The sequence below is a fragment of the Melanostigma gelatinosum genome, assembly GCF_949748355.1.
Source record: "Melanostigma gelatinosum genome assembly, chromosome: 22".
Classification (NCBI taxonomy): Eukaryota; Metazoa; Chordata; class Actinopteri; order Perciformes; family Zoarcidae; genus Melanostigma; species Melanostigma gelatinosum.
The window spans coordinates 5,374,618-5,399,174 of NC_136655.1; the positions used below are offsets into that span (position 1 = coordinate 5,374,618).

Sequence of the window (24,557 nt, forward strand, 5' to 3'; positions counted from 1 at the left end):
GAACTCTTGATCAAAACACTGCTTAATACCAATTTCAACTGGGATTTTAAATCATATTCGACATTTCTTTTACATTGGATGCAAATAAACCTCCTTTGCTGTAAATAATGATGCAATTTTGATCACTAATTAATAAATATCAGGAGGAAAATGGCAGCTAGAACACCACTGGCTGCTCCTTTTTATGTGATTTGGCTGCTGGAAACAAGCACCGGCAAAGATATTCAACTGCTCCTCTTCTTATATTCAAGTTTTGACCACCAGTCACAGGGAATCACAAAGACGTGACACAGCATGGTGCCGTCCTAAGCGGTCTGTCAGCAGAGAGTTCACAGATGCACATACGGCCGCTACAAGCGTCCTATTAACCCGACCTCGCATCGGTAGCCTTTTCCCCAACGGCGCGTGCACTTCGTGTTCCGCACGTCGCCGACTCTGACCGCGAGCAGCTGGCGTATGTGAACTTTACTCCACCTCTGGAGTGCAAGGTACCGAACATCAACAACAACGTAAGCGTCAGCCTACTGGGCTCTGTCTCTCTCTGTTGCTGTGGCAACTTAAACCGTGTGATGTCACGCGGACACGCGCATCACACGAGCTCACATGTAGCCTTGGTCGTCAAAGATTTGCACCTTTAATTCATCTGATTTTGTGGTTCTGTAAAACATTACATGACATTTTTTAAACATAATTCCTTTTGTGAGTATCAATCAATCTTCATCATTGTTTCTGTGTCATGAAATTGAAGCCTTTCTACATTTGAACAATTGCATTTTTAAAGTTTGTAAAGGCCGAGGGTGGATAAACTCTTTGAAGCACCCACACCCAGATAGTACTGTGCTCATAAACACACACACACACACACACACACACACACATGCATGGATGTGCACGCATGCCTTGGGAGAGCTTGTGCTCCTCTGTGGTGTGACAATCGGTTCCATCGTGGGGCTTTTGAAGTATTTATTAACCCAGAAAAATATCATACACCACTTCCTCTCTCATCATGAGCTCCTCTCTGTGTGTATGGCAAAGTGTGTGTGTTTGTATGCAGAGGAAAAGCTTTGAGAGCTCTTGCTTCAACCTTGATCCTGCAGCACTTTGTACACACTCTCTCTCTCACACACACACACACACACACAGAGCATGTGCTTCTCGTCATAGTTACAGTTCTTGTGCTATTAATGGAGATATATCTGTCTCCATGGAGGCAGGCTTATTAACGGCACGCTCTGATTGGCTGCCGTTTCTGTCAGCACCGGAACAAGCCGTGCTATTGGTCCCTGTTGGACATAATTTTCAACAACCCCCCCCCCCTTAGCTGCAACTCCCCTCCGCTCTCTGGTTGCTTGGCAACCGGTGGTCTCTGGTTTCCCTCTGATGCCCCCCCCCCCCGCAATGTAGTATGTGTATGTATACACACACATATATTGCTGTATGTAGGAGCGGCTGTGGTTCTCAACAAAGCAAAGAGACTTCACTGTCATGCTTTCTGAGGGTTATTCAATATGTTGCGTGTTGAGTGTGTGTGTGTGTGTGTGTGTGTGTGTGTGTGTGTGTGTGTGTGTGTGTGTGTGTAGTCTTTTGAGAGTTCAGGCAAATCAATAGTCATCATTCCAGCCGAAAAGCTCCACCTCCAAACAGCACAACCGTTAAGTGAGGGATGGAGCGACAAGGCCGGCTGTGATTAAGTATTCAGGGTTAGAAAATGTCAATAATCGGGATGAAAAATGAGCCTTTCACACTCAGCGTGTGCTGTGCTCATTATCCACATTACATCAATGCTTTTCTATCACAAAACCTATTGATTGCAAGATGGGAGCTCGTGTCTTTTATATCCCATTTTAGCCAACAGATTATACAATTATAATCTGATATAATATGATTATCGGCTCATGATTATTCTCAAATTTGCATTTTCTTGCTCAAAGCCACTTTTCATATGACTGTAGTGCAGTAGTTATACGACTCAAATAGGGCTGTTGGAGTACAAATTCCCTCAGCATTAACCCCCCCCCCCCCCCCCCCCACACTCCTAAATGATTGACCAGCCACCAACAAAATTCAGGACAAATGTTCTAGTATTTAAAGTGTCAATCTTGAAGATTTTCACTTAAATCACAAACTATTGCTGAAGGAGGTAACGCAATGGTGATTGAGCCGATAGCCCACTGATGAAACTATATTTATGTAGTTACGGTATTACAGACTGAATGCCTGTGGCAACATTCCCAGAAAAAAAGATGTTGTGTTGTAGTTTTTCTCCACTGTATAAACACAAACAAATCCAACATCTGAAAGATATCGTGTAGTTTTGAGATTTCGGAAACAGCCCAAAACTCTGGACTCCATTGGTTTGATTCAAATAGAATTTCTAAATAAACCAGGACGGAAATCTTAAGGTCCGCCTCTTTAAAATCTAGATGTCTTCATGCTGTTTAAAGAAGAATTACACTGACAATTATGTAATTCCGGTAGATAATACTAATCCTTTTTTAGTGTATTACAATTTTTGCAAAGAAAAAGTCAAAATGTTTGATATTTAGTCAAAAAAAAGCCTTTAAACCTGAGATCCATACTTAAGAGGACAAGACCTCGATGTCCTCAACAGCTACAGTCCTGTATTCAACCCCTAAGACTGAGACAGACATGGGCTATTTGCTGATCAATATTACCATTCAATTGGCCTGTAATGTATTCTGACCTGGGCAATTTAAGAAACCCTACGCCAGTGATTCTTTGATCTGGAAAAATCGATTGGAGGATTCTTCAAAGGGTCGAACCCCCAACCGCACCATTAGCAGACGGCGCCCGTGGGGCTTCAGAGGGTCTGCTGCTATCACGGCGATCACGACCTCCTAGACTACAGGGGAGAGGTGATTGGTCACATCGACATGAGCCTGGAGAGAAGGTAGACACACACGGCCAACGCTAACAATGGACCAATCGCATGCAGTTGCTGAGGAGAAGAAAGTCTTTAATGTGCGACTGCGGCGCCAAGGGAATCAGAACCTGGAAAAGGGAAGGCGGGGAAAGGGATGCTTAGGGGGGGTCAATGTAGATTAAACGGGAGCAGAAAGCGTTTTCCGTCCCCTCCTTCTCCATCATTAAAACTACATGCTAGCTTGAGCACAGACAGTGACTGGACTGTTGGTTCCCTCGCTGGGTTTTTACGCTCCAGCGAGCCAACGAGCTTCCAAACTCCCCTTCCAGTAGGAAACAGAGAAAAGGCTTTTTGTCTCCAGTGTCCCGATTGAAACAGGTCGTTGTTAATGTCCCCCAATCACTGACGCGTACCACTCACCCCTTATTGTTGCACTGCTTTCTTTGCAGAATATGTCCTCGGCCTCGGCAGAGGTCACTGTGTTCTTAGGATCTTCTAGGAAGTTCATACAAATTCAGCATCTTGAAAGAAGGTGAAGTTTTGCTTTTTGCGTGTTTTATGAAATAACTTGGAAGGTTGAACAGTTTACATGCATACACAGGTATTTAAATTGCGAGGCACCTTATCGTTTGTTTATTTTTGTTGTAGTAAAGTGACTGCAGGCTACAGAGAGGAGATGGCTGTGAGACAAACACAGCTCCGCTGCCCGCATGTGTGCCGGCTAACGCGGTGACCAAGCCCGTTCAATCCGGGCTAACGGGACTGTTAACAGGATTAGCGCATTGATCGGCACACACAGACAAAACACATAAGACACAAACTGTGCAGCCCAGCCAGATACTGGAGACAAAAAGTGTCCCAAATCACTTCAAACTACGGTAATAAAATCAAGACCGGAGGGTAAGTAAGCCTCATCGAGCCACTCGGTTACAAATCAAGGAGAGAGAGAGAGGTTCAGTGGAGAGACGTGAGCAGGGAAAGTATCGGATCACGTCAACTCTACCTGCTCTCTGAGTAGATTCGAATCGAGTTGAGCTCAAATGAATGAGCGGTTGGTACGATAGCGTCGGATAGAAAACGAGGGAAGGGGTGCAGAGGGGTGCACGCTGTGGTAGCCCGACACGTTTCCCATCCGGATATATATGCGGCTGCTGTGAACATAATTTCAATGCAAATGGAGCGATACTGCAGTCAAGCATCACAGAGAGAGAGCGTGAGAGTCTGTGATTTAACAATAATGGTCGGGTTGCATTCTCATCCTCAGCCATTCAGGGATAACAATGTAATCTTCTTCTTCAGCCTCCGAAACAGCTGTTTGTGTGTGTGTGTGTGTGTGTGAGAGAGAGAAAGAAAGAGAGTACATATCCACGTGCATGTGGATATATATATATATTTCTTTATTTTGGATGCGCGTGTGTGGGTGACTGCTGCGGCTCTGTGTTGCCATGGTGACGGTTGCACTTGAGGTTGAGGCTTCTACTGTAGTTGAAGTAGAGGCTGTTGCATAAGACGAACAGTAGACACACACGCGCTGATGCACACCAGCCGAGGCCATTTCTGTCCTCTCTCTGGAGTGTGTGTGTGTGTGTGTGTGTGTATTTGTATGTGATTAAACAGCAGTGTGAGGACTGGTGTCGCGCTGTAGCCCCTCAGGAGACAGACGGGGAGAGAAGCAGGAGAATGAATATTTCATGACCGTTACGACATCGGGTGAAAAAGTAATCCATTACCCAGGTCATTTTGTACCTTCTAGTTTAGTGAAACGTCATCAAATCGAATCCCGTGTAAGGTAAAAACTACTTTGCAATCTGGTTTTTCAATAGGCGCTAAATTTGAAATTCAGAGCATATCTAAGATTGAGGGATTGCCTCCACAAGGCTCTCAACATGGCGCCGGCTGAGCCAGCAGCTAGCGGCACACACACGGGGGTCCACTTTACAAACACTTTGCTGCTACATAAATGCTCTGAATTTAGAATTTAGAATTGGGCACCTTTAAGGAATAACGTCATATTTTCATAATTTACTGTGATTATAGAGTCAGCTGCAGATTATTGTCTCAGTAAATGCCTTCATCATTGGGTTTCAAAAACCCAAAGAGGAAAGATATTTAGTTTACTCACACAAAAGACAAAGATCTCGACATAATTGAGAAGCTGGAATTGCGAAATGTTCCTTAAAAATGGATTAAACAATCGATCGATTATCAAAACAGCTAATACATTTTCTTTTTATCAACTATTCCATGATGGACTTACTCTAACTTCATTTTCATGAAGACACTGACACCTACGCTAAAAAAAACATGTGAAACAAATATGATTGTGCCTTATGACATATGACATGATCTTAATGCACCAAATTCAGCGAGTCAATGTCATCTTCAGTACTAAGTGTGTCCATAAAGGAGGATGTGTAAGAGAGAGAAATAGAGAGGAGAGGATGCGAGGGGAAAGATGAGTGAATAAAAATTGGTGGAGGGAGCACGGGGCGGCCATTATACACCAATTAGTTCCACTACCCGCTCGTCCCAGCTCTCCTCTCTGTTTCCCTTTGATCCCTCTAATTTTAACAATTAAAATACATTATTTCCATGCAGAGAAGAGCAGCGTAGGATGTAGTTTAACCCGTTAGCAGCTGCTCGTCTCACTTTCAACACTGCACCTTCACCTTTTACTGTTTGACATGAAATGTAATTAATGAAACCTGCTTGGCAAAGAAAACAAGAAAACAAGAGAGCATTTTTGGGCTTGCTTGATCAGTTGATTGCATGTAATTGGCATATTTGCACTATTCATTGCGTTTGGGGTTTATGTTCTGTTTGTATGTTTCGGGTTTATGCACACACACAATGAGCCAAAGTACGTGCATCCAGCGTTTGTCATTTTTATGTTTCTCTCGCAGATGTAGAGCAGTAATTGGTGCGTGAGATGATGAAGTACGTGTGTATCTGTGCGTGAGTTGCGCTGACTCACAGCAAGACTGTTGGGAGAGTCATTACTCTCGCGCCAAGGCCTCACATTGAGGCTCATTACCACCTTTTTGCCCTGAAGACGCACACAAACACGCACACATTCTCTCAGACGCGTATATATCTTTATTGGACCTCCAGAGGCAGCCCCATGAAGCCAGGCAGCAGTTTGTTGCATACTGAGGTATGTCTTGGTGCCAGAAGGTGTAGACAGTGCAAACAACAGCTCTGCACAAAGCAGTCGTGTTCCAGCTCGTCTCTTTAGAAAACCCGGTAACTGGCACAGTCAGCGGACGCCTGGTGACCGGAGGAAGAATGAATGCCTTGTCGACCAGTGTGTGTGTGTGTGTGCGTACTTTGTCTCTTTGTGTGCCTGTGTAACGAGCGCCTGGTGAAAACCAATAGACTTTTACAAATTTGCCAGAATCTGATATTGTTGAATTTGCATTTCACGGCTGTCGGAGCAGAAACTCTCAGAACAAAGAACCTGAAAGTCTTTTGGTTTGTGTGGGGGTGTTTCTGACTGAAGCCTGACGGAGGCCTAGTGGGTACAAATTCAAGGTGTGTTGCTTGTTTTTGTTCAAGTCAAGTCAAGTCCTGCTTTTTGTGAATCTGACTCAAGTCCAAAGTTTATCCTCCAAATTAATTCTGATACTTTGCCTCTTTGTGTGAGTCTCCTTCAGGATACCGTATACTCTCCGGTATGTGTGTTTTACTTCAAGGTGTACACTCCACGATCTTGTTTGTGTATCACGGCACAACCAACAGTTTGAACACAGCCGTCCGAGCCCTTTTAGTTCTGTAATGATGCCATGATGTATGCTCCTGCTCAGGGGCATTTCATGTCATGATGCACTTTCCTGAGTGCTGGTGTTTTTGTCTGTGAAACACTTTTCTGAACAGCAGAATTATCCTCCATTTCAGCCTCCTGATGATGGAAATCTGTTACCTTTTATGTGTTGTTTTTTAAATTCATTTTTTTTGCATTTGCATTTGCTAATATTATGCTAATATTATGCATTTTGGAAACCCTTGAACTCTATAAAAGCTGTTTATGCTAATGTCGGTGAGTCATCATTTTTTGCCAGTAGCTTTTGACCCAGCATTTCTTGTGTGTTTGCAGTGAACATAAAAATCAGACATCTTACCTCCTTCTGAACCTCAGGCAACGAAATATTTTATTTGATTAAATCATTGTAGCCTTATGAGCTTGAAATTGCTTGTTTTGTCCAACCCAACAATACTAAGATTACGTGATATAAATCCAGCAAATCCTCACATTTGAGAAGTTGAAACGAGCTAAAAACAAATGACCCTGCTCGTAATTGAACTTGAATGTGTAATATATCTGTGTGTTTCATTCAGGTATTGAAGATCAGTCTCATCGGACACAGAAAACGGATCCTTGCCTCATTGGGGGACCGGCTCCACGAAGACACCCCACAAAAACCTCCACGGGCCATCTCCCTCAGGGTGAGTGAGTCTCAGTGAGCAGCCTGTGTTTTACATGAACCATGAAAAGCCTCTGCAATATCTTAATTCAGCGTGGATGCTAGTACTCAGCGGCATTCGGCACTGTAGCTGGAAAGATACGATTGGACAGTGCACAGTGAACGCAATTGCCCTACTTATTGTACTTGCAGCAGTGACACAGCACGCGATGAAATGATGAATGAACCCTCTCTTACCTCCCTCCACTCCTCCACTCTCCCATTCTGTCCCAGGAGCCCGGCGGGAACCACACTCCTCCCCAGCTCAGCCCGTCGGTGGGCCAGGCAGCGTACACGGCGGGGGTCCCGGGTGGATCTCTGGACGTGCAGCACCTCATCATGCAGGCGGACGCCCGGCGCAGGCAGCGCAGCAATGACAACTACTTCGAGGACGTGCCGCGATCCAAGCTGGAGCGACAGATGGCCCAGGTCAGCATGGTGAGGAAGGGAGGACGGGATGGAGGGATGAATGAAGACAGGGGGAGAGAGAGGGGAGAGTATTATGAATGGTGGAAGTCAGACAGTTGTCTGGCTGAATGCTGAGAGGGTAAATTCGGTAATATTCTGTATTTTTCTTATTGGCAACAAACACGTCATCTCTGCCACAGAGCTCCACATTTTTTAAAACACATCAGTGAGCCACACTGGGTGACATGTTCCTTAATTATTGTTTTTTTTAAATATTAAAAAATAAGTGAAATTACATATTTGTGAGGCAAGATTTACGTCTTCAGTGTTTCTAAAAGGCTGGTTTGGGAGTGACAGTTAGTTTGAGTCTTCATGGGATTATTGACAAAAGTTATATAGAATAACTTCAGATTCATCCTTTGATACTGTTTTTTAACTTGCTGCTGTAGTTAAATGATAAAACATTATGAATAAATATCTGATTTCAAAGTTGCATCCTGTCATTTTATAAATTCAAAGCTATAATAAACGAATGGACTCTAGGGAGTATCACATTTCTAATTAAGATCTGCAGTGGAGCAGATCTTAATCACACATGAAGTACCTCAGTAATTAAATGCTGTCCCTAATAGCTACAATATTCAAGCCAAAAGTGTTTTATCTGCCTGTTTGCATTAATAATCCGCAGCAGGCAGACCATCTGATGCCAGCTGTCGTCTCTGCAGTTTAGAGCTTGTATACATTTTTACAATTAAGGAAACATGAAATTTATGCGATAACACGATGAAATATGCGAACCACAATGCAGTGGGCGGGGTGCAACAGTTTGGTTGGCATGCTTACAAAAATGCAATCAGGCATAATCTACAGCGTTACCAAATCGACGTTCATCAGTCTGTCTCTGATACCAAACATCAAAAGACACATCTCAACTTCACTGCCAAATGTATTCTCATTTAAACTCTTTATTATAACTTTATGACTTCCAATCAGAAACACACATGCACACATCTGAGAGAGCAGCTGTGTTGTGATTCAGTGTGATTCGGGTCTTTTTGTGCCTCCGTGTGAATCACAGACTGACACGCACTGATGTTTCCCACCGAGTCCCTTCAGTGTGTGCGTCACAGTGTCCCCCCGTCTAGAAACAGCACCTCTTGAGGTGGCATTGATGAGTCAGCTTTGCCGGAATGGAAAGACAACTATTGGAGAAAAGAGGATATTTATTATCTTTTTAATCGCCCCTGTTCTCTGACTGTTCCCTCGTTTCTTCCTCTCCTTTCTTCTTAAGAAAACAAAACCCAGGAAAACGGGTTCAACACATTTTTAAAGACTCTTCGTAACTGAAGATTTCCAGCTGAGTCCGGCAGCTGGGTCAAAGTGTGTGGGACAGAACATGTGTGAAACGGTTAAGCTGTTGGGGTTTAGCGTAGATTTGGCTTATGCCTGTTTATCAAACATCAGACGGGGATTACACACACACACACACACACACAATCAGATATGGAGAGGCACATAAACATAGTCTTTGGGACGGGATGTGTGCTTAGAACATCATCTGGCTTCATTTTACCAAAGAATGAAAGACCATACAAAACGTAATTGTTGTCCGCAGACATTTGAGAAGTATGCAGATAGGCTTTAGGTATTTACTCTGTTTAAAAGGTGAAAGCTCAGCGGGTGAGAAAGATGAGCAGCAGCAAACAGTCTTAAACTGAGCCAAAGAACGGGAACATTTCAAAGCCGAGCATAATTCATCCAAGTTTCATTTCCTCTCGGATGCGAAAGCGTGTCCCCTTTGAAGGCACGGTCATGTTCGGTCAGGAAAGCTGTTACATTATGAACTTACACGTCAGGCCAGCGAGTTATGTCAACATGGGACACACAGCACGGGCCTCCACGTCACGCCACATCGTGTTAACATGTGCGATCCCGTTCGTGTCCTTCCAGGCTGGCGAGTGGTGCGAGCCGATCACGTTGCGTCCGCCCAACGAGGCCACCTCGTCCACTCCGGTGCAGTACTGGCAGCATCACCCCGAGAAGCTCATCTTTCAGTCCTGTGACTACGAAGCCTACGTGAGTCCTACCTCCTTCCCTTCCCCCCTTCTTGTGTGTGAGTTTGTCCACAGGTCACAGGTTAAAAAAACAGTTCATCGATCATCAAAGCTGCTGCCATAATTCTGTGGTTCCTTAATTAATTGACCGTTTCAACTGATCATAGGGTAATAATATGAAACATAAATGACCCTAAACCTCACCCTTCAGTCAATACTGCACTCAGTTATTCTCAGCACTTTGGTAAATTTCGAGCGTTGTTACATAAAGGATGTTATATATCCACGCTACCACGGTTACAGCAGTGCGCCTCTGATTGGCTGTATGCTCAGCACCCAGACTGGAATGATTACTTACTTGCAGCAGTGCAAGAAATGCAATTTAAGATGGCATTGGCTCTTTGGAACGTCCAGAGGGAACGTAATCTCAGAAATACATGTTCTGATTAGTTTGTTGGCGTTGTGCTGAAGACTTGGAGCCGAAGATGATTGAGTGAGAAAGAACTGGAGAAGAGGGAGTAAAGAAAAAGATGGTTTGAGAGAGATCGGGGAAAAAAAATCAACGTTTGAACGAATAGGACAGGGGATTGAGAAATCAAATGCGATGCTGAAATCAAATATGAATGAAAGCAAGATGAGATAGAGGCTGACTGAATGAGAGATAAAAGAATCCCACGGGCTCGTCAAAAATGCCCTCTTTTTTCATTTTCTCACCTCAGAAGATTGATAGAAACAACGTGGACCATTAGGCCTCTGACAGATGTACAGCTACACAAGCAATGTGTTTTGGACGGATGATGGGGAACACAACGGGTGGGCGACCTGGGGGAAATAGGAAGGTGCTTTCATGCAGCCATTTATGTCAACATGTCTAAAGAACGCTGGATGTCCCAGGACAACGGGCTCCAGGAAGCTCAGAAAGTGAGATAAATGAGCGGGAGCCACAACAGAGGGGGAGGCAGAGCGCTCAGTGTGAATATTGGCAAGCTGGAAGGAGATGGAGAGTGAATAAGAATAAATTAGATGGAGAAGGAGAAGGAGAGAGGAAAGAGTATATTGTGCTGGTGCTAATAGAGAAAGAGAGACGGTAAAAAAAGGCAAAAGGACTGAATAAAGGCACAGTTCACATTTTCATCTCAGGATCTAAATTTAAAAAAACGCTCTCCTCCACTTTCAGCACCTCCGATGGCATCCTAACTTTGTTATGTCCGTTTTATCTAAATAGTATCTGACGTTATTACAAATCCATTTCCAGTGAAACCCTGCAGGCAACATACCCTAACGTCATTACCACACTCTACATCATTACCAGCCAGCATCATCTCAACAACGACTCCGTCTGCTCTTTTTTTATCTGTACACACATCAAATACACAAACGTATTAGGGAGTTCTTCCTCTTATTGAATCGCCGCCTGGTTTATTACTAAAAACATGGAAATCTCATGACTTTGCCATCAGTCTCGGCCTTCATATTTAGTGCTTATTAGCAGCCTCACATAGCTGCTATAGCATGGCTGTAGTCCCTCAGTCTTGTTTGTGTGCACCAAACACTACCGCCACAGAGACACGGTAGACAAGACGGCAGGCAGCTGGTCCCGTGTGCAGCTGTAATGCAATTTCTAGCATAACTGCCAGCAAGCCTGCCATAACGTCAAGACAAATTATTAACATGCCCAGATGACCTTCTTCCAAGGAACAGACTCCCCAACAAAGCAATTTGTTCAAAAGGTTGTTTTTGCCCCCATAATTCATTCATCGCTAATCGAATGTAGGATAAATCCTGTGTGGTAGATATTCAACATTTCAGTTCTGGGTCTTTGAGTCCCACTTTTAAAGAGCAAGGTCTCTTCCGTGACCATTTATTTGATTAAATAAACGAAAACAAAAAGGACAATGAAAATGTAAAAGCCAACTGTTTGGTGTCTTGCAGAGATTCGCAGGTTAATATGGCTGCAGAGCTGTGTAACCAGCCAGACCCTCACACGCTTCCATATTCCCCATGTGTACTGTTTACTAAGCACACTGTGTGTCTCTTCCACAGTACCTGGGCTCCATGCTGGTGAAGGAGCTGAGAGGGACGGAGTCCACACAAGACGCTTGTGCCAAAATGAGGGTAAAGCCCAGCCCAACACACTTCTTCTTCCGCTGTTGCGATGAACATCTGTTGCTGAGATGTTGGAACATATCGTAGTGGCAACGCCTAAAAGGAGTCTGAACGAAGCTACAGAAACACAGCCCGAGTTGTGATCAGTTAAACATGAATGCGCGTGGCTGCATTATGTAAATGCTCTCGCAATAAAAATGTAAATCTGGGACACAGTCTCATAGTCTGCCCTCACGTTAGAATTTAAACTTAAACGATCATTATGGTGGATTAGGTTTATTCTTTTTAATATTTGCCTGGGGTGGCTTGACACCCCCTGACCCCCCTTATCTCCTCCTCTCACTTTGTGTTGCTCTTTCTTCCTGCTCCCTCCCTCTTTCCACATTTTACTGTAACACTAACTCTCCTCTGGCCCTCAGTTCATCTCTCTCTCATCCTGAGCTGCTGCAGTGTGAAGATAACGTTTAATATTCATGTGCAAAGCTTTCTGTTCCTCCTCCCCTCCCTCTTTCCCTTCTGTCTCTATATTTATGTTGCCACATCACAGGGCATCTTTCTTTCTTTCTTCTTCTTCTTTCCCGCCTCAGTTTGACACACCTTTGCTGCAAACCGAGGTTGTAATCAACTGCGATGAGATGCAAATCATATCGTTCTGGCTTTTTATCACCTTCCATCTTCACCCGCTCGTCCCCGTTCCCGGCATCCCTCCTCTCATCTGCCCATCCATCCGCTGTGGAGGTAGATGTGGATGTTTTAATCCCAACTTCACAGCCTCGAGCTGCGTATCTGCCAGCGAAGCCGGTCTGCGCTGCCTTTGTCAGCGTTTCAGCACTACCTGACCCCGACAAGGCCGAACCGCAGCAGCGACACGCTGCGAGCAGGGAGAAAAGAAGGGAAAACAGATATGGAAAGGATGGCAGCGAGTGGATTCGACAAGGGGGAGACATGAGGGACGGAGTGTGATAGAAATATGGATACTGAGAGAAGGAGATGACAAGTGATGAAAGAGCAAGAAGTGAGAAAGCAGGAAAGGGACTCGTCTCACGTCGATTCCTTTGAACACGTAAAATCTCTCGGCAGGTAGAATGACAGCTTTGGAGGGCGACGCCGACATCGCTGTAAATCACACGATTCTCCACAGCGCCTCACTGCATAATGAGTTTAAATATATGTAATTGAGACGCGTCAAAGTGCCAATGTGTAATTAAAAAGAATAAGGAGGGATATACAGAAGGAGCGCCGATGTGGCTTAAAAGCTAATAGACTTGTTAGATTTGCAGCGCTGCAGTCAATTGGGTTTGGAAATGTAATTGCGAAGCGGTTGTGTTTTTATGAGGCGCCTGACAACCCTCAAGCGCTGGAGATTATTTGGATTGACTGAGGAATTCATTAATCTTTAACGATTTACAATAAACTGATTCCCGTGCACTTCTTTACGTCGTGCCTCAAATATAATCTTTCCTTTTCGTCTCTCTTTTTCTTTCGGCGCACTCCAAGAAGTCGACCGAACAGATGAAGAAAGTGCCGACCATCGTGCTCTCCGTGTCCTACAAAGGAGTGAAGTTCATCGACGCCACAAACAAGGTAACGCGCTCGCCGCTCACTTCCTGTGAATAACACCTGAAAGGTCAAGCGTCTGAAAACGAGCACGAGTGACATTCAGCAGCAGCAGCGCCGATGCCTTCTTTTGCTGCAGCGTGACTGATTTAAAGCTGTATACGCTGTGCAAAAATCAATAAGGTGTAAAAGAGGGCAAGACACAAACAGGCAATAACCAGTGTGAGCCGGGAAATCAACAACAACCTACTCAGTTCATTAAATCCTGACTGGAACGGGCTTTTTACTTTTTAAAGAAGCATAGAAATACAAAAAAACAGAACAAACAGCTGGTCAGCTTTGCATTCACACACCTTATACTGATGGTAATAGATGCCCAAAAGTCATCATCTCCATACTATCTCTCCAGAATATCTGGGTTTGCCAGCTGTTCTTCCATTTTCCTCCAACGCAGACCCCTTCACCATCTCAACTGTCTTTTGAATTTGAACAGTCAGAAGTGATTCTGTGCGTATGCTTTTCCTCAACGGTCTGTTTAAAGGTTTATCGTCATCGTCTCCCTCTTCCATCCAGAGTGACATTTGAGTGAAGGGTGCTCGGCGTGTGTCAGCACGTTCGCACTCAGACAGTGTTTTTACCCGGCTAATGATGTCACACTGCGGAGTCACTTATTTCCGATCGTGCGCTGATTCCCGTGCGAGACGGTAGGATCTAATAAAGGTGGCACAGTGAGACGCATTTTAAAGATAATTATAAGCTGCTTGCTTGCAAAATGTGTTTTTATTTTATTTTATTTAAGCCTCTGCGATGCACAAAAGCACACACACAGCAGAAGATGAGCATCATTTGCAGAAAGTCGGTACATTTTGAGCTCTTCCTCAGACAGCACTGCACACAGCGGACTCAAGTAAGTTGGCCTCAATACATAAATAATACACACAGAAGTACAGCACATTCAAGCATGTGCTGTGTCTGTCTTTGCCAAAACACTTCAACTACTTAGTGTAGTCAATCAGACGTGAATATTAAATATATTAAGGGGATAAGGAAAAAAATCTTCCCTATTTCATCTCCGTATCTTATCTGCTGTCCCGGTGAACACGTAAAACAGACTGGAGGGCGTGGTTCTTACACAAACCAACAATCGGCTGATATCTTTTGATAGAATCAGTGACGAAGATGAGGCCGTCTCGTATGACAAAAAGCAGTCATGTTCTCTCGCGAAAGCTTCGATGTTCTGCGTTTCACAGCACGGAGGCTTTAATTATCACAACACAAAGACAAGAGTTCTCCAGTGACATTACCGGAGGACAAATTCCAACTCAACTCATGTGCTCCAGTGATTATGGTTTCGGGGGGTGTGTGAAATTAGATGAATAATAAATCTGATTTGTTTTTCCATGAAGTGGCTCACTAGAGATTATCAGCTCTCTCTCGCTCGCTCTCTCTCGCTCTCTCTCTCGCTCTCCTCTCTCTCTCTCGCTCTCTCTCTCGCTCTCTCTCTCTCTCTCTCGCTCTCTCTCTCGCTCTCCTCTCTCTCTCTCGCTCTCTCTCTCGCTCTCTCGCTCTCTCTCTCGCTCTCCTCTCTCTCTCTCGCTCTCTCTCTCGCTCTCCTCTCTCTCTCTCGCTCTCTCTCTCGCTCTCTCTCTCGCTCGCTCGCTCTCTCGCTCTCTCTCTCGCTCGCTCGCTCTCTCGCTCTCTCGCTCTCTCGCTCGCTCGCTCTCTCTCTCGCTCGCTCGCTCTCTCTCGCTCTCTCTCGCTCTCGCTCTCTCTCTCTCTCGCTCTCTCTCTCTCTCTCGCTCGCTCTCTCTCGCTCTCTCTCTCTCGCTCTCTCTCTCGCTCTCCTCTCTCTCTCTCGCTCTCTCTCTCGCTCTCCTCTCTCTCTCTCGCTCTCTCTCTCGCTCTCTCTCTCGCTCGCTCGCTCTCTCGCTCTCTCTCTCGCTCGCTCGCTCTCTCGCTCTCTCGCTCTCTCGCTCGCTCGCTCTCTCTCTCGCTCGCTCGCTCTCTCTCGCTCTCTCTCGCTCTCGCTCTCTCTCTCTCTCGCTCTCTCTCTCTCTCTCGCTCGCTCTCTCTCGCTCTCTCTCTCTCGCTCTCTCGCTCTCTCTCTCTCTCTCTCTCTCTGTCTCTCTCTCTCTCTCTCTGCAGAACATCATAGCAGAACATGAGATCCGTAACATCTCGTGTGCGGCTCAGGATCCAGATGACCTGTCTACATTTGCCTACATCACCAAAGACCTGAAGTCCAGTCACCACTACTGCCACGTCTTTACTGCTTTTGATGTGGTCAGTACGCCGACACTGTGTGTTTCAAAGCGAATATCATATTCACAGCAGCTGTAATAGCACATTGCATTCTGGCGCCGCTACCCTCTTGTCAGAACCTGGCGTATGAGATCATCCTGACGCTCGGCCAGGCCTTCGAGGTGGCCTATCAGCTGGCCCTGCAGGCCAGGAAGAGTGGCCACGGGTCGTCCACGCTGCCCGAGAGCTTTGACAGCAAGCCCAGCAAACCTGTCCCCAAACCTCGAGTCAACATCCGAAAATCTGTAAGCATCGCTGCCGCACCGCCGCACAGCCGTTTGAAGGGAAAATCCATCCTAAGCTGAAATTCGTGAATTTGAAGAATGTTGGTTAAAAAAAACCTGGAAGAACTGGATCCTCTACAGATGATTTCAGAATACGCGTACGGTCTAGATGGCCTTTCCAAAGTGAATATACAGCACAGGATTGATTATAACAAGAAGTAATGTCTTTTAAGATGGATTTTCACTTGTGATAACACCTCTCTCACACTCTGCTTCTAATCACATCTCACCAGCATCCCATCAACTCTGTCCCATTCGCTCTGGAATCCGTCCGCTCCGAGTCGTTCCCGTGTCTCATCCATTCTCAAATGCGTTGTTTTCACCTCCCAGTTTGGTTCTCTGGGATTATCCTGGAGCGCTTGTGTTTTGTGCGTTTGACAGTCTTGGCCCGGCGGACGCTGTGGCAGAGGTGTAGGCGGATATTTGATCTTGTTAAGCGTCCGTTCGGTCTTCCTGTCCCTGCAGTCTCTTCCACACTGGGCTGATTGATGAGGCCTGTTTGCATTGGGCTCTGGGGAGGCTTAGCTCTCCTCCTGTGTGTGTGTGTGTGTGTGTGTGTAAGAAGATAAAGAAGAATCCTCATGTGGAAGATTCCTACATACTGCAGCCTTGCATGGAGAATTGATTTATTGACATTTCAGTCCATCAGATCCTCGTCAAAAAGGCTGGAGTCTCTGATGGAGAATGTGTTGGAGCAACACCCAAACTGTAGTGGGTTCATAGAATCTACACTCCATGCTGCTCGTGGTAAAAACAAATGCCACAGGGTCCCTTTAACAGTTGTTTGATACCAGAATTAAGTTTGTGACATTAGATACTTGGGTCCCGCATTCTGTCGTGTGTGTGTGTGTGTGTGTGTGTTTGCGCAAACGTGTGTCGCCTATCTTCATGCCTCCTCCAACCGCAGCGTCACGAAGTCTATCTGCAGACCTGTCAACCTCCCATTAACCCCCGACAGAGCTTCAAATAGCTTCAAAACGCTAACACACTCCTCCGCCGACACGCATCGGCCGGCACATGTGTGTCTAAAGGGTCCGGGGTATCGAGTTACGCCGGCTGCTGCATCAGTGTGCTTATAGACTAAATTTAAGTCTATTTACATCCTGCGTGAGTCACGGAAGAAACAGATGGTGATGGAGGAGAAATGGCCTCACTTTCTAAAGTTAGAGCGGGATGTGAGACGCTGAGGAAAAGATAGAAGAAGAGCTCGTGTGTGTGTGGTCCCGTGCCTGCAGAGATGATGGACGATGGCACGTGTATGCACAATCTGCTGAGTCTGCAACCGTTACATTAACCATTAATTGCCTTTTTCCTCTCTCTGTTCGTGTGTGTGTGTGTGTGTGTGGTGTACTTAATGGCTTGTGGTGTGCAGCAGGGCAAAGATACTGCAGGATTCACTTAATATTCCTGCCACCTGCCAGCCATAATCTCCATCCTGCAGCACCCCTCGAGCACCTGCGCTTTCAAATACTGTCGCTTTGTTTTTCTGCCCACAAGTATCCGTTTCACCACGCCTTCCTACTTATATTTTTATGTTGTGTGTTATGTGAGCGTATCTCTGCTCATAAATCTCCCTCAACATCCACTTAACTCGCTCTTATGAGTGTGACCGTGTCTGATGTGGCTGTTGTCTTTGATCGGCCTCGGCATGTCACTGTAATCGGATTACAGGATTGCAACACATGACCCTAACCCTGCATGATTGAGTCTCACAATCTTGGGTTTCTTAAAGAAGGAGTGAAAGAGCCTCCCAGTGATGTGAAAATAGCTTGTTTCCATGCAGAAGGCAAGTCTAGCAGCCTTGAGTTTATACTTTTCTCAAGAACTCGAGAGCAAATCAAATGTAACCACAAGCTTTCTGACCTCCTTGGCAGGATTTTTCATGACTTCTAGATAAAAAAAAGAAATTTGAACACGAGTCTGGCTTGTCGAGGTGCTTTTGCAGATGTTTTGTTCAGTTGCCGTGCCGTATCCGTCCTGCTCGGAGTGTTTTTTTGCCAAACCAGAGCTGCTATATATATGTGTGGCGTAACGTAGCCTGCTGTAGTTTTGTCCCACGCTGTTGCCGGGGTGAAAGACTTCGCTGCCATGTTGTTGCCATGGTTTTGCTTTTGGTTTTGGAGTGTTGTTGCCTCTCCGTGTTGCCATGCAGCTGCTCTGTCATCGCCGTGGTTTTCTTTGCCTTGCCGCTTTGCTGTTTTCGGTGTTTGCTGTTGCCGAGCGGGCCCACTTTGACCTGTGTAATACCTCTGCCCCTGTAGGTCATCATGCCCCCCGTCAGCCGCTGGTCACTGGGCCACATTTACACCCCTCACCGGCCTCCTCTCCACCCTCCTCTTCCTCCCCCTCGACTCTTCCATCTTCCTTACAAAGCTCAGTCGCAGGTCCTCCACGCTTTTTTCCTTCTCTTATCCTTTATTTCCCACATGACTTCTCTTTTAGTCCAGAGGAAAGCGCCGTCTGTAAGTGCTTCCATTTTACTCTGTCGCTTTATTTCTTCAAAACTCACCCTGCATCCTCGTGTGGTCTGTTAGCAGCGAGTGTTTGTGTGTCTCATTCTTCAGTTACTACCTTTAGCTCCTTATCAATAGCATTAGAATGAGGAAAAACCTCAGATGTGACACTGAGCCAACCCATTTCATTACTTTACTGCTAATAAAATCAGCAGAAATCAGCCCTAGACTTTAGCGCCTCAGTCAGTTTTTATGAGCCTCGCTGCACCGATTCAACCCCTGGATGGGGATGCACTGCCTCCTTAAAGATGCATGGTCGAGATGGTAAATGAAGTGTAAATTAGCTGAGTGTTTATTAAAACAACCTCAATTGAATGCTTGGGAATGAGCTTTTTTACGTTTGGAGTGTTTTTCCTTCTGATCCTCTTTTTTTTCTCGCTCATCCACGTCTTCATCTTGCACGCAAGGCAGTCGGATATTTGAAAGGGTCGTCAAAAGAAGACTGCAGTAGCGGAGCATACACAGCGTGTGCCAAGAAATGATTCAAATGTGCTAAAGTGATATTAAGCCTCACACTGCAAAAAGCCATGTTCTGCATGGGATTGGATAACGGAGCTTGCTGTCCTTTGGAGGTTTTCAAAGCCAAATCACACACACTGTGATGTCCCTGCAGCATTACCGCAAGTTCTTATGTCCTTCAGCAGAAAACCCCCAAAAAAAGGTGTTGATATAAAACGTATTTTGAAGGCAGGCATAGTTCATTCAGCGGCTTCATGTGTGGTTGCTGAATTTAAGACGAGTTCTGCACCATATTGATCTTCTGTGATCGAAAGTGTGTTTGTTCCTCAATCCTGTTACCCCACAACATGATTATAAGGTCTTGCTGTGTGTGTGTGTGTGTGTGTGTGTGTGTGTGAGGATAGAGAATCGGATTATTTTACAGTAAGTTTCCGTAGTGTTGCTGTAGCAGCGTGCTGAGACAAGATAAGGAAACATGGCTCTGTTGGTGCGCTGCAGAACTTTGAGGTTAGCCCTGTTTACTCAAGAAGTAGATCTTTACTGCTTTATAAAATATCTATATCAAATGTAGTTACATTTAACATACGTGTCTATTGACATAATTATAATTGATGTGCAAGGACAAATGTGGTGTTCTGCTGTCAAAACTGCAGCGCTCACAGTCGATTTCCCCCCCCACATCACCTGAAAATAAACCAATAGATTGGATGAAAACCACCCTCAGCAACACAACCCGGCCGCTTGATTGCTGCCGTGGGGTTATTTTTGAAGGCAGCGTAGATTGTTTGGTTTATTTCTCCGCTGTGAAGCCACGATAGCTTCACAGTGGCAGCAACAGACCGAGTCCACAGTTCTTTGATAATCGGATGCACAGGAAGTGCACCGCTGCAAACGCAGCACGTAGTAATTGCGATTGTTCAGGACCAGCTGGATCTTGCACGCAGAAACTGTATAGATATGGAAAATTAAACCAAATGTGAGCTTCTGTCCGTGATCCGTGTTCTGCTTTCTCATTTGTAATCTGTATCTTAGCCGCCTCTCACGTTTGAGTTATTATTTTTCATCACATTAACTTCCAAAGCCACACTTCCTCCATCTCATTCCTTCCACCGTCTCCCTCTGTATCCACTGACTTAGTTCGCATTATGTTGTCACAGAAAGTTGCCCCTACAGTGTGCAAGATGACGATTGTCAACAGGAACAGCTGTTTGCATTCCAAATGTATCATGAAGTTTTGCATCCAGCATCTAAAGAAGTGCAAAATCAATACAGAAGTGTCTACTATATGCATAATTGAGAATATGCAGGTCGTTGAGAGTAACTTGTCTCTCCTCCGTCTTCTCTCTGTTTCCTCTCTGTCCACGTCAGATGGAGCAGCCGTCCATGGACCAGAAGGGCCACGCAAACGTGCCGTGGATTGTGGAGCCGGGTCAGGAGGCGAAGAGAGGAGTCAACACCAAGTACGAGACCACTATTTTCTAACATACACCCGCCTTGTCCACTCCTGTGTGTGTGTGTGTGTGTGTGCCTTTCAGAGGTCGCCCTGTACTGGGGGCCCCGCCCCGGAGTTGGGCACGAGCGACGCACGCACGCCGCGTCACCTCACCGGCTGAAAAATAAAAAACAAAACATCCTCCCCCGTTAGCCGAGCCTGTCTACTGCATGATGAAGTTTGGCACTGCGCTGTCTCTCTCTCTTCTTCTCTCTTTTTGTTTCTGCTCTGCCCTTCTTTGGCCCGGGCCCCATCCTCCTGCCTGCAGGGCTGGCGCATGACCCCGGGGGCTGTGGTGCACTTCTGTGTCTCCACCTGTTGGGGGAATTGTCAGCTCCGTTTTTTCTCCCCACTTCCTGTTTGTCAGTCAGTCAGCGGTCAAGCAGTCAGTTGTTCTTCTTTTTTTTTTGTTCCTGTTGATGGGTGCAACCGTTTGGCTTCGTCTCACTCCTCTTTTTTTCTCCTCTGACTGCCTCCATCCCTCGCTTTTCTCTACATCTTCTGCCCCCTTGTCCAACTGCCCCTGACAACTTGAATGACATTTGTAACCAGAATACTGCTAAGAGCTGTGACAGTGTTTTAGCTGTCTGTTGAGCCCAGTGCGGGAGCTGACAATGAGGAGGGCGGTTGTCGAAACATGACAGCTGGAGGAAAGTTCAGACTTTTTAAACATTTTTTTAATCAAAGAGGAGCGCTGAATTACAGGAGAGGTGATGTCTCTTTGACTCAAACTGGTTCATCCAGCAGGCTACTAGAATGTATTACAACTTTTTGATCCTTTATATCAGATTATTTTTTTGAAAATACTAACAAACTTGTGAATTTCTTTGACACACAACTTTAACCATGTCCTGTGACACGGGAATCCTTTCTTTGCTTTTATAGCACCCTTTTCCACCACATGTGTGTGTGTGTGTGTGTGTATATGTTCAGAGTTATGTTCACCGAATGGACTTCTCCCTGGCCATGAACCTTATTTTATTCGGAGGGGAAAACATCTTGTACGTAATCGGTTAAGCATGCGGCTTGTGAGACGCATGGTGGCCATTTTAGACTTGCTGAGCAGGGGGGGGGGGGGGGGGGCGGTGTAGAGGGGGGGTGTGAGGGCTCTCTCGATAAGTGATGTCATCTCATTTGCAGGGCAATGCCGGACGCTCATGTCTATTACTGTGGAATGCAAAGAATGTAGCCAGCCCTAAACACGGACCTTGTCACACACACACAATGCAAAATGGACTACAAAAGGACTACAAACATGGACGCCACTCCACAGTGTTTAAGGTTGACTACAAAATTCTAACATCATTCATCCACATGATAAACATGACATTCATACACAGTAACAGGACTGCATCTTGAATGTACACTTATTTGAAAGCAGCCTGGACGTTCTCCAACGCCAGCAGGATCTTTTTTTTAAGCGCCCAACTGGGAGGCGTGACCTATGAACTTTTGGGGGCGGTCACAGCGACTCCGTGGAGACTGTGGGTGTGGTTACAGGGCATCTGTTGGTTCACAGACAATGGACTCGCTAAAGGCACCACTGGGCATGTGTCATTGATGGAACGGGCATGGGGGTTTTGAAGACGGCCGGCTGGCTCTTTTTGGTCTTTTTTTATTTTCTTTAAAGTCAGAATATAACACAGAGATATATGCACAAGTGTGTAAATGTGATTGGACCCTGCAGCACGCTGGAGATGCAACAGGTGTGTCCTTATGAGACGTCGCATAACGGATTATAAACCTATGTGAACAACACAGCATCTGGCGTAAAAAAAAAAAAAAAAAGTATTCTATTCGTATTGCCCGACATTTTAATGTTTAATATGAGAGTATTATATTACCATGATTATTATGATTATTCTTGTGCAATTCTTGTCTACTGTTGTCTTAATGTTACATTATTTTTCTATGATACGATGAGATGAAAACCTTGGGCTTGAGAATGATGGCCATCCTTTAACAACAATCTGAAACGATGTGATCATCCTTGTACTCGGAGAGTGAATGTTGCAGGTGGCTCGCTAACTCATGTCAGGTCAACTCCATCGTTTCTCACGGGGCTCTACTCTTATCTCGCAGATGTAATATTTTAAACGCAGTATTACTGTATTATTTGGATGAGACGTTGTCCGATCATAAAATGTACATAGATATTTTGCCAACTCATTGTTCATACATGTAATGTAAAAGAGAAAAGAATAAAGGATTTGCAGTACGTGGCACTGGAAACAAGGTACCAAAATAAAGGTTGGAAATGAAAAGAACTGGTAGATTGTATTTTGAGTGACGACTGAGATGGTGACATCACTGCTGACCAACTTATGTACACTGATTTTTGTAATTTGGGCCATTATTTATATCCTTGTAAAGCACATGGAATAAAATATGACTTGTAAAACCATCATTCACCCTTGGATAAAGTTGTCATAAGTTATTTCCTTTTCCTCCATAAAAAGGTCTTTTACACGACAGTTTGACTTCAATGTTTGAAAGGATTTATTACTCCGTATCCCATTTAGGTTTGGCCATCGTGTTATTGGTTATGACAAAATTGTACTTGCAGAGATTCTGGGAACACAACAGCGTCGGTACAAACGGGGCAAGAAAACACAAACAAGGTTGTAAACGAGCCTCTAAAACGAGATCTAAAACGTTTAGTGTCAAACTAACCTTACAGAGAGAAGTGTATGTGAGGTGATGGTGAGTGTCGCATGCATAGTTCAAATTGTTCAAACATAAAGAATTGTTCGTATACTAATTTACAGACGAAGCAGTTTTTTGTCACAACTATGGACGGCTTTCAGATTGTTTCGTGGCATTCGGCCGACTGAATAAATCCGTAGGATACGGATTTCAGATTTCGCTCTCACTCCCTCGGTTGAAGTTATTTCTGCCATTTGGGGGGGGATGTGCGTTCTCCGGTAGTTCTTTTACTGAGCCTTATAAAAGCTGAATAAAAAAAAATGAAATAAATGTGTGGAAGTAAAGATGAACACCTATGGCTGTGTGTCTATTAACTTCATTGGATTGACATTTACAGTGAGCCCCTGAAAAGGCTGAACAAGCGTTTGCCATGAGCTATAAAACCACTGAATGAAAAAAGCTTCACAAGCTTCACAATCTACAGCGACTATTGGGCTACTTTCTGAGATTGGAGGAGGAAGGGCCACGGCTGCGGCACATTGATTTGCTGAAGATTTACTGCCAATCTGCAATTTGGTGCATTCTGTTGAAAAATGACAACATGTTTATCGTTTGTAAAGAAACAGCAGACCACTGCGGGTTGGGAGTGGGAGGTAATTCGAGACATTATTTCTGGAAGATTAGACCAGGAGTGGTGCAGTGGCTGCTGTATATAGGAGGCTTCCCAAAGCTCCAACAGCTCGATTTTCTTCCTACTGCAGATTTATTTGCATTGTTAAACGCATACTGCTGATAATGTACGGCAAGATGGTGGATTAACAGACACCAATGTGTTAGATTTCTGCAGTGAAGTGTAAGACAGGAAGACTACATGCTTTGTTTCACCGTCTGTGCCAGACTGTGGGAGAGGGCCAAACTTCCAGATGGTGTGCACTGCCCACGGCTAAGTGAGACGGCTATGTAAAAACTGCTCATGTAACAATCACAATATTGTCTGGTATTCATTCAATGGGGACAGCTTCAACCAGAGAACTGATACCCACTGGGGGTAAAATGCATGTCTGTGTTCTCATTTAGATACAAATCCTCGCTGTTTACCCTGCACACACAATCCACATTTAAATGTTTCCAATTCACAAACAAGGCCGAGGAATAAATGGAGGAGAATCTGCATGGAGAAACTATTTTACATAAGACTGGCAGAACAGAGATCACTTTATTTTGCACCTCGCAGATGTGGTGCAACAGCACCCAGATTACCATAATGTACTGATATTGTCCAACATGGAACTGACTCGCTTCATCTCTGTACTGTCCTCCAAAAGTAACACTCAAACAAACAAACCTGGAAAGTGTTGCTGCCTCTGTTGTCATGGGTGACGAAGGAGAGTTG

At 45.0% G+C, this 24,557-nt stretch overlaps 1 protein-coding gene across 6 annotated transcripts in view; it reads left to right on the top strand.

Moving 5' to 3' along the window:
- Nucleotides 1–22,915, top strand: part of anks1b (ankyrin repeat and sterile alpha motif domain containing 1B) — a gene marked incomplete at its 5' end in the record, with an annotated part of 143,479 nt that extends 120,564 nt beyond the window's left edge. For 3 of the 6 annotated variants that reach the window (XM_079294642.1, XM_079294644.1, XM_079294645.1), the window contains 9 exons: nt 7,220–7,327; nt 7,579–7,782; nt 9,703–9,828; nt 11,850–11,921; nt 13,410–13,496; nt 15,615–15,752; nt 15,848–16,015; nt 20,395–20,486; nt 21,659–22,915. In XM_079294642.1, coding sequence (XP_079150768.1) covers nt 7,220–7,327; nt 7,579–7,782; nt 9,703–9,828; nt 11,850–11,921; nt 13,410–13,496; nt 15,615–15,752; nt 15,848–16,015; nt 20,395–20,486; nt 21,659–21,707 — 1,044 coding nt within the window. In that variant the 3' untranslated portion in view covers nt 21,708–22,915. Of the gene's footprint in view, nt 1–7,219; nt 7,328–7,578; nt 7,783–9,702; nt 9,829–11,849; nt 11,922–13,409; nt 13,497–15,614; nt 15,753–15,847; nt 16,016–18,315; nt 18,439–20,394; nt 20,979–21,658 lie in introns of those variants that run through there. The other 3 variants (XM_079294641.1, XM_079294643.1, XM_079294646.1) reach the window with 3 other exon arrangements.
- Between the last annotated feature and the right edge of the window lie 1,642 nt (nt 22,916–24,557).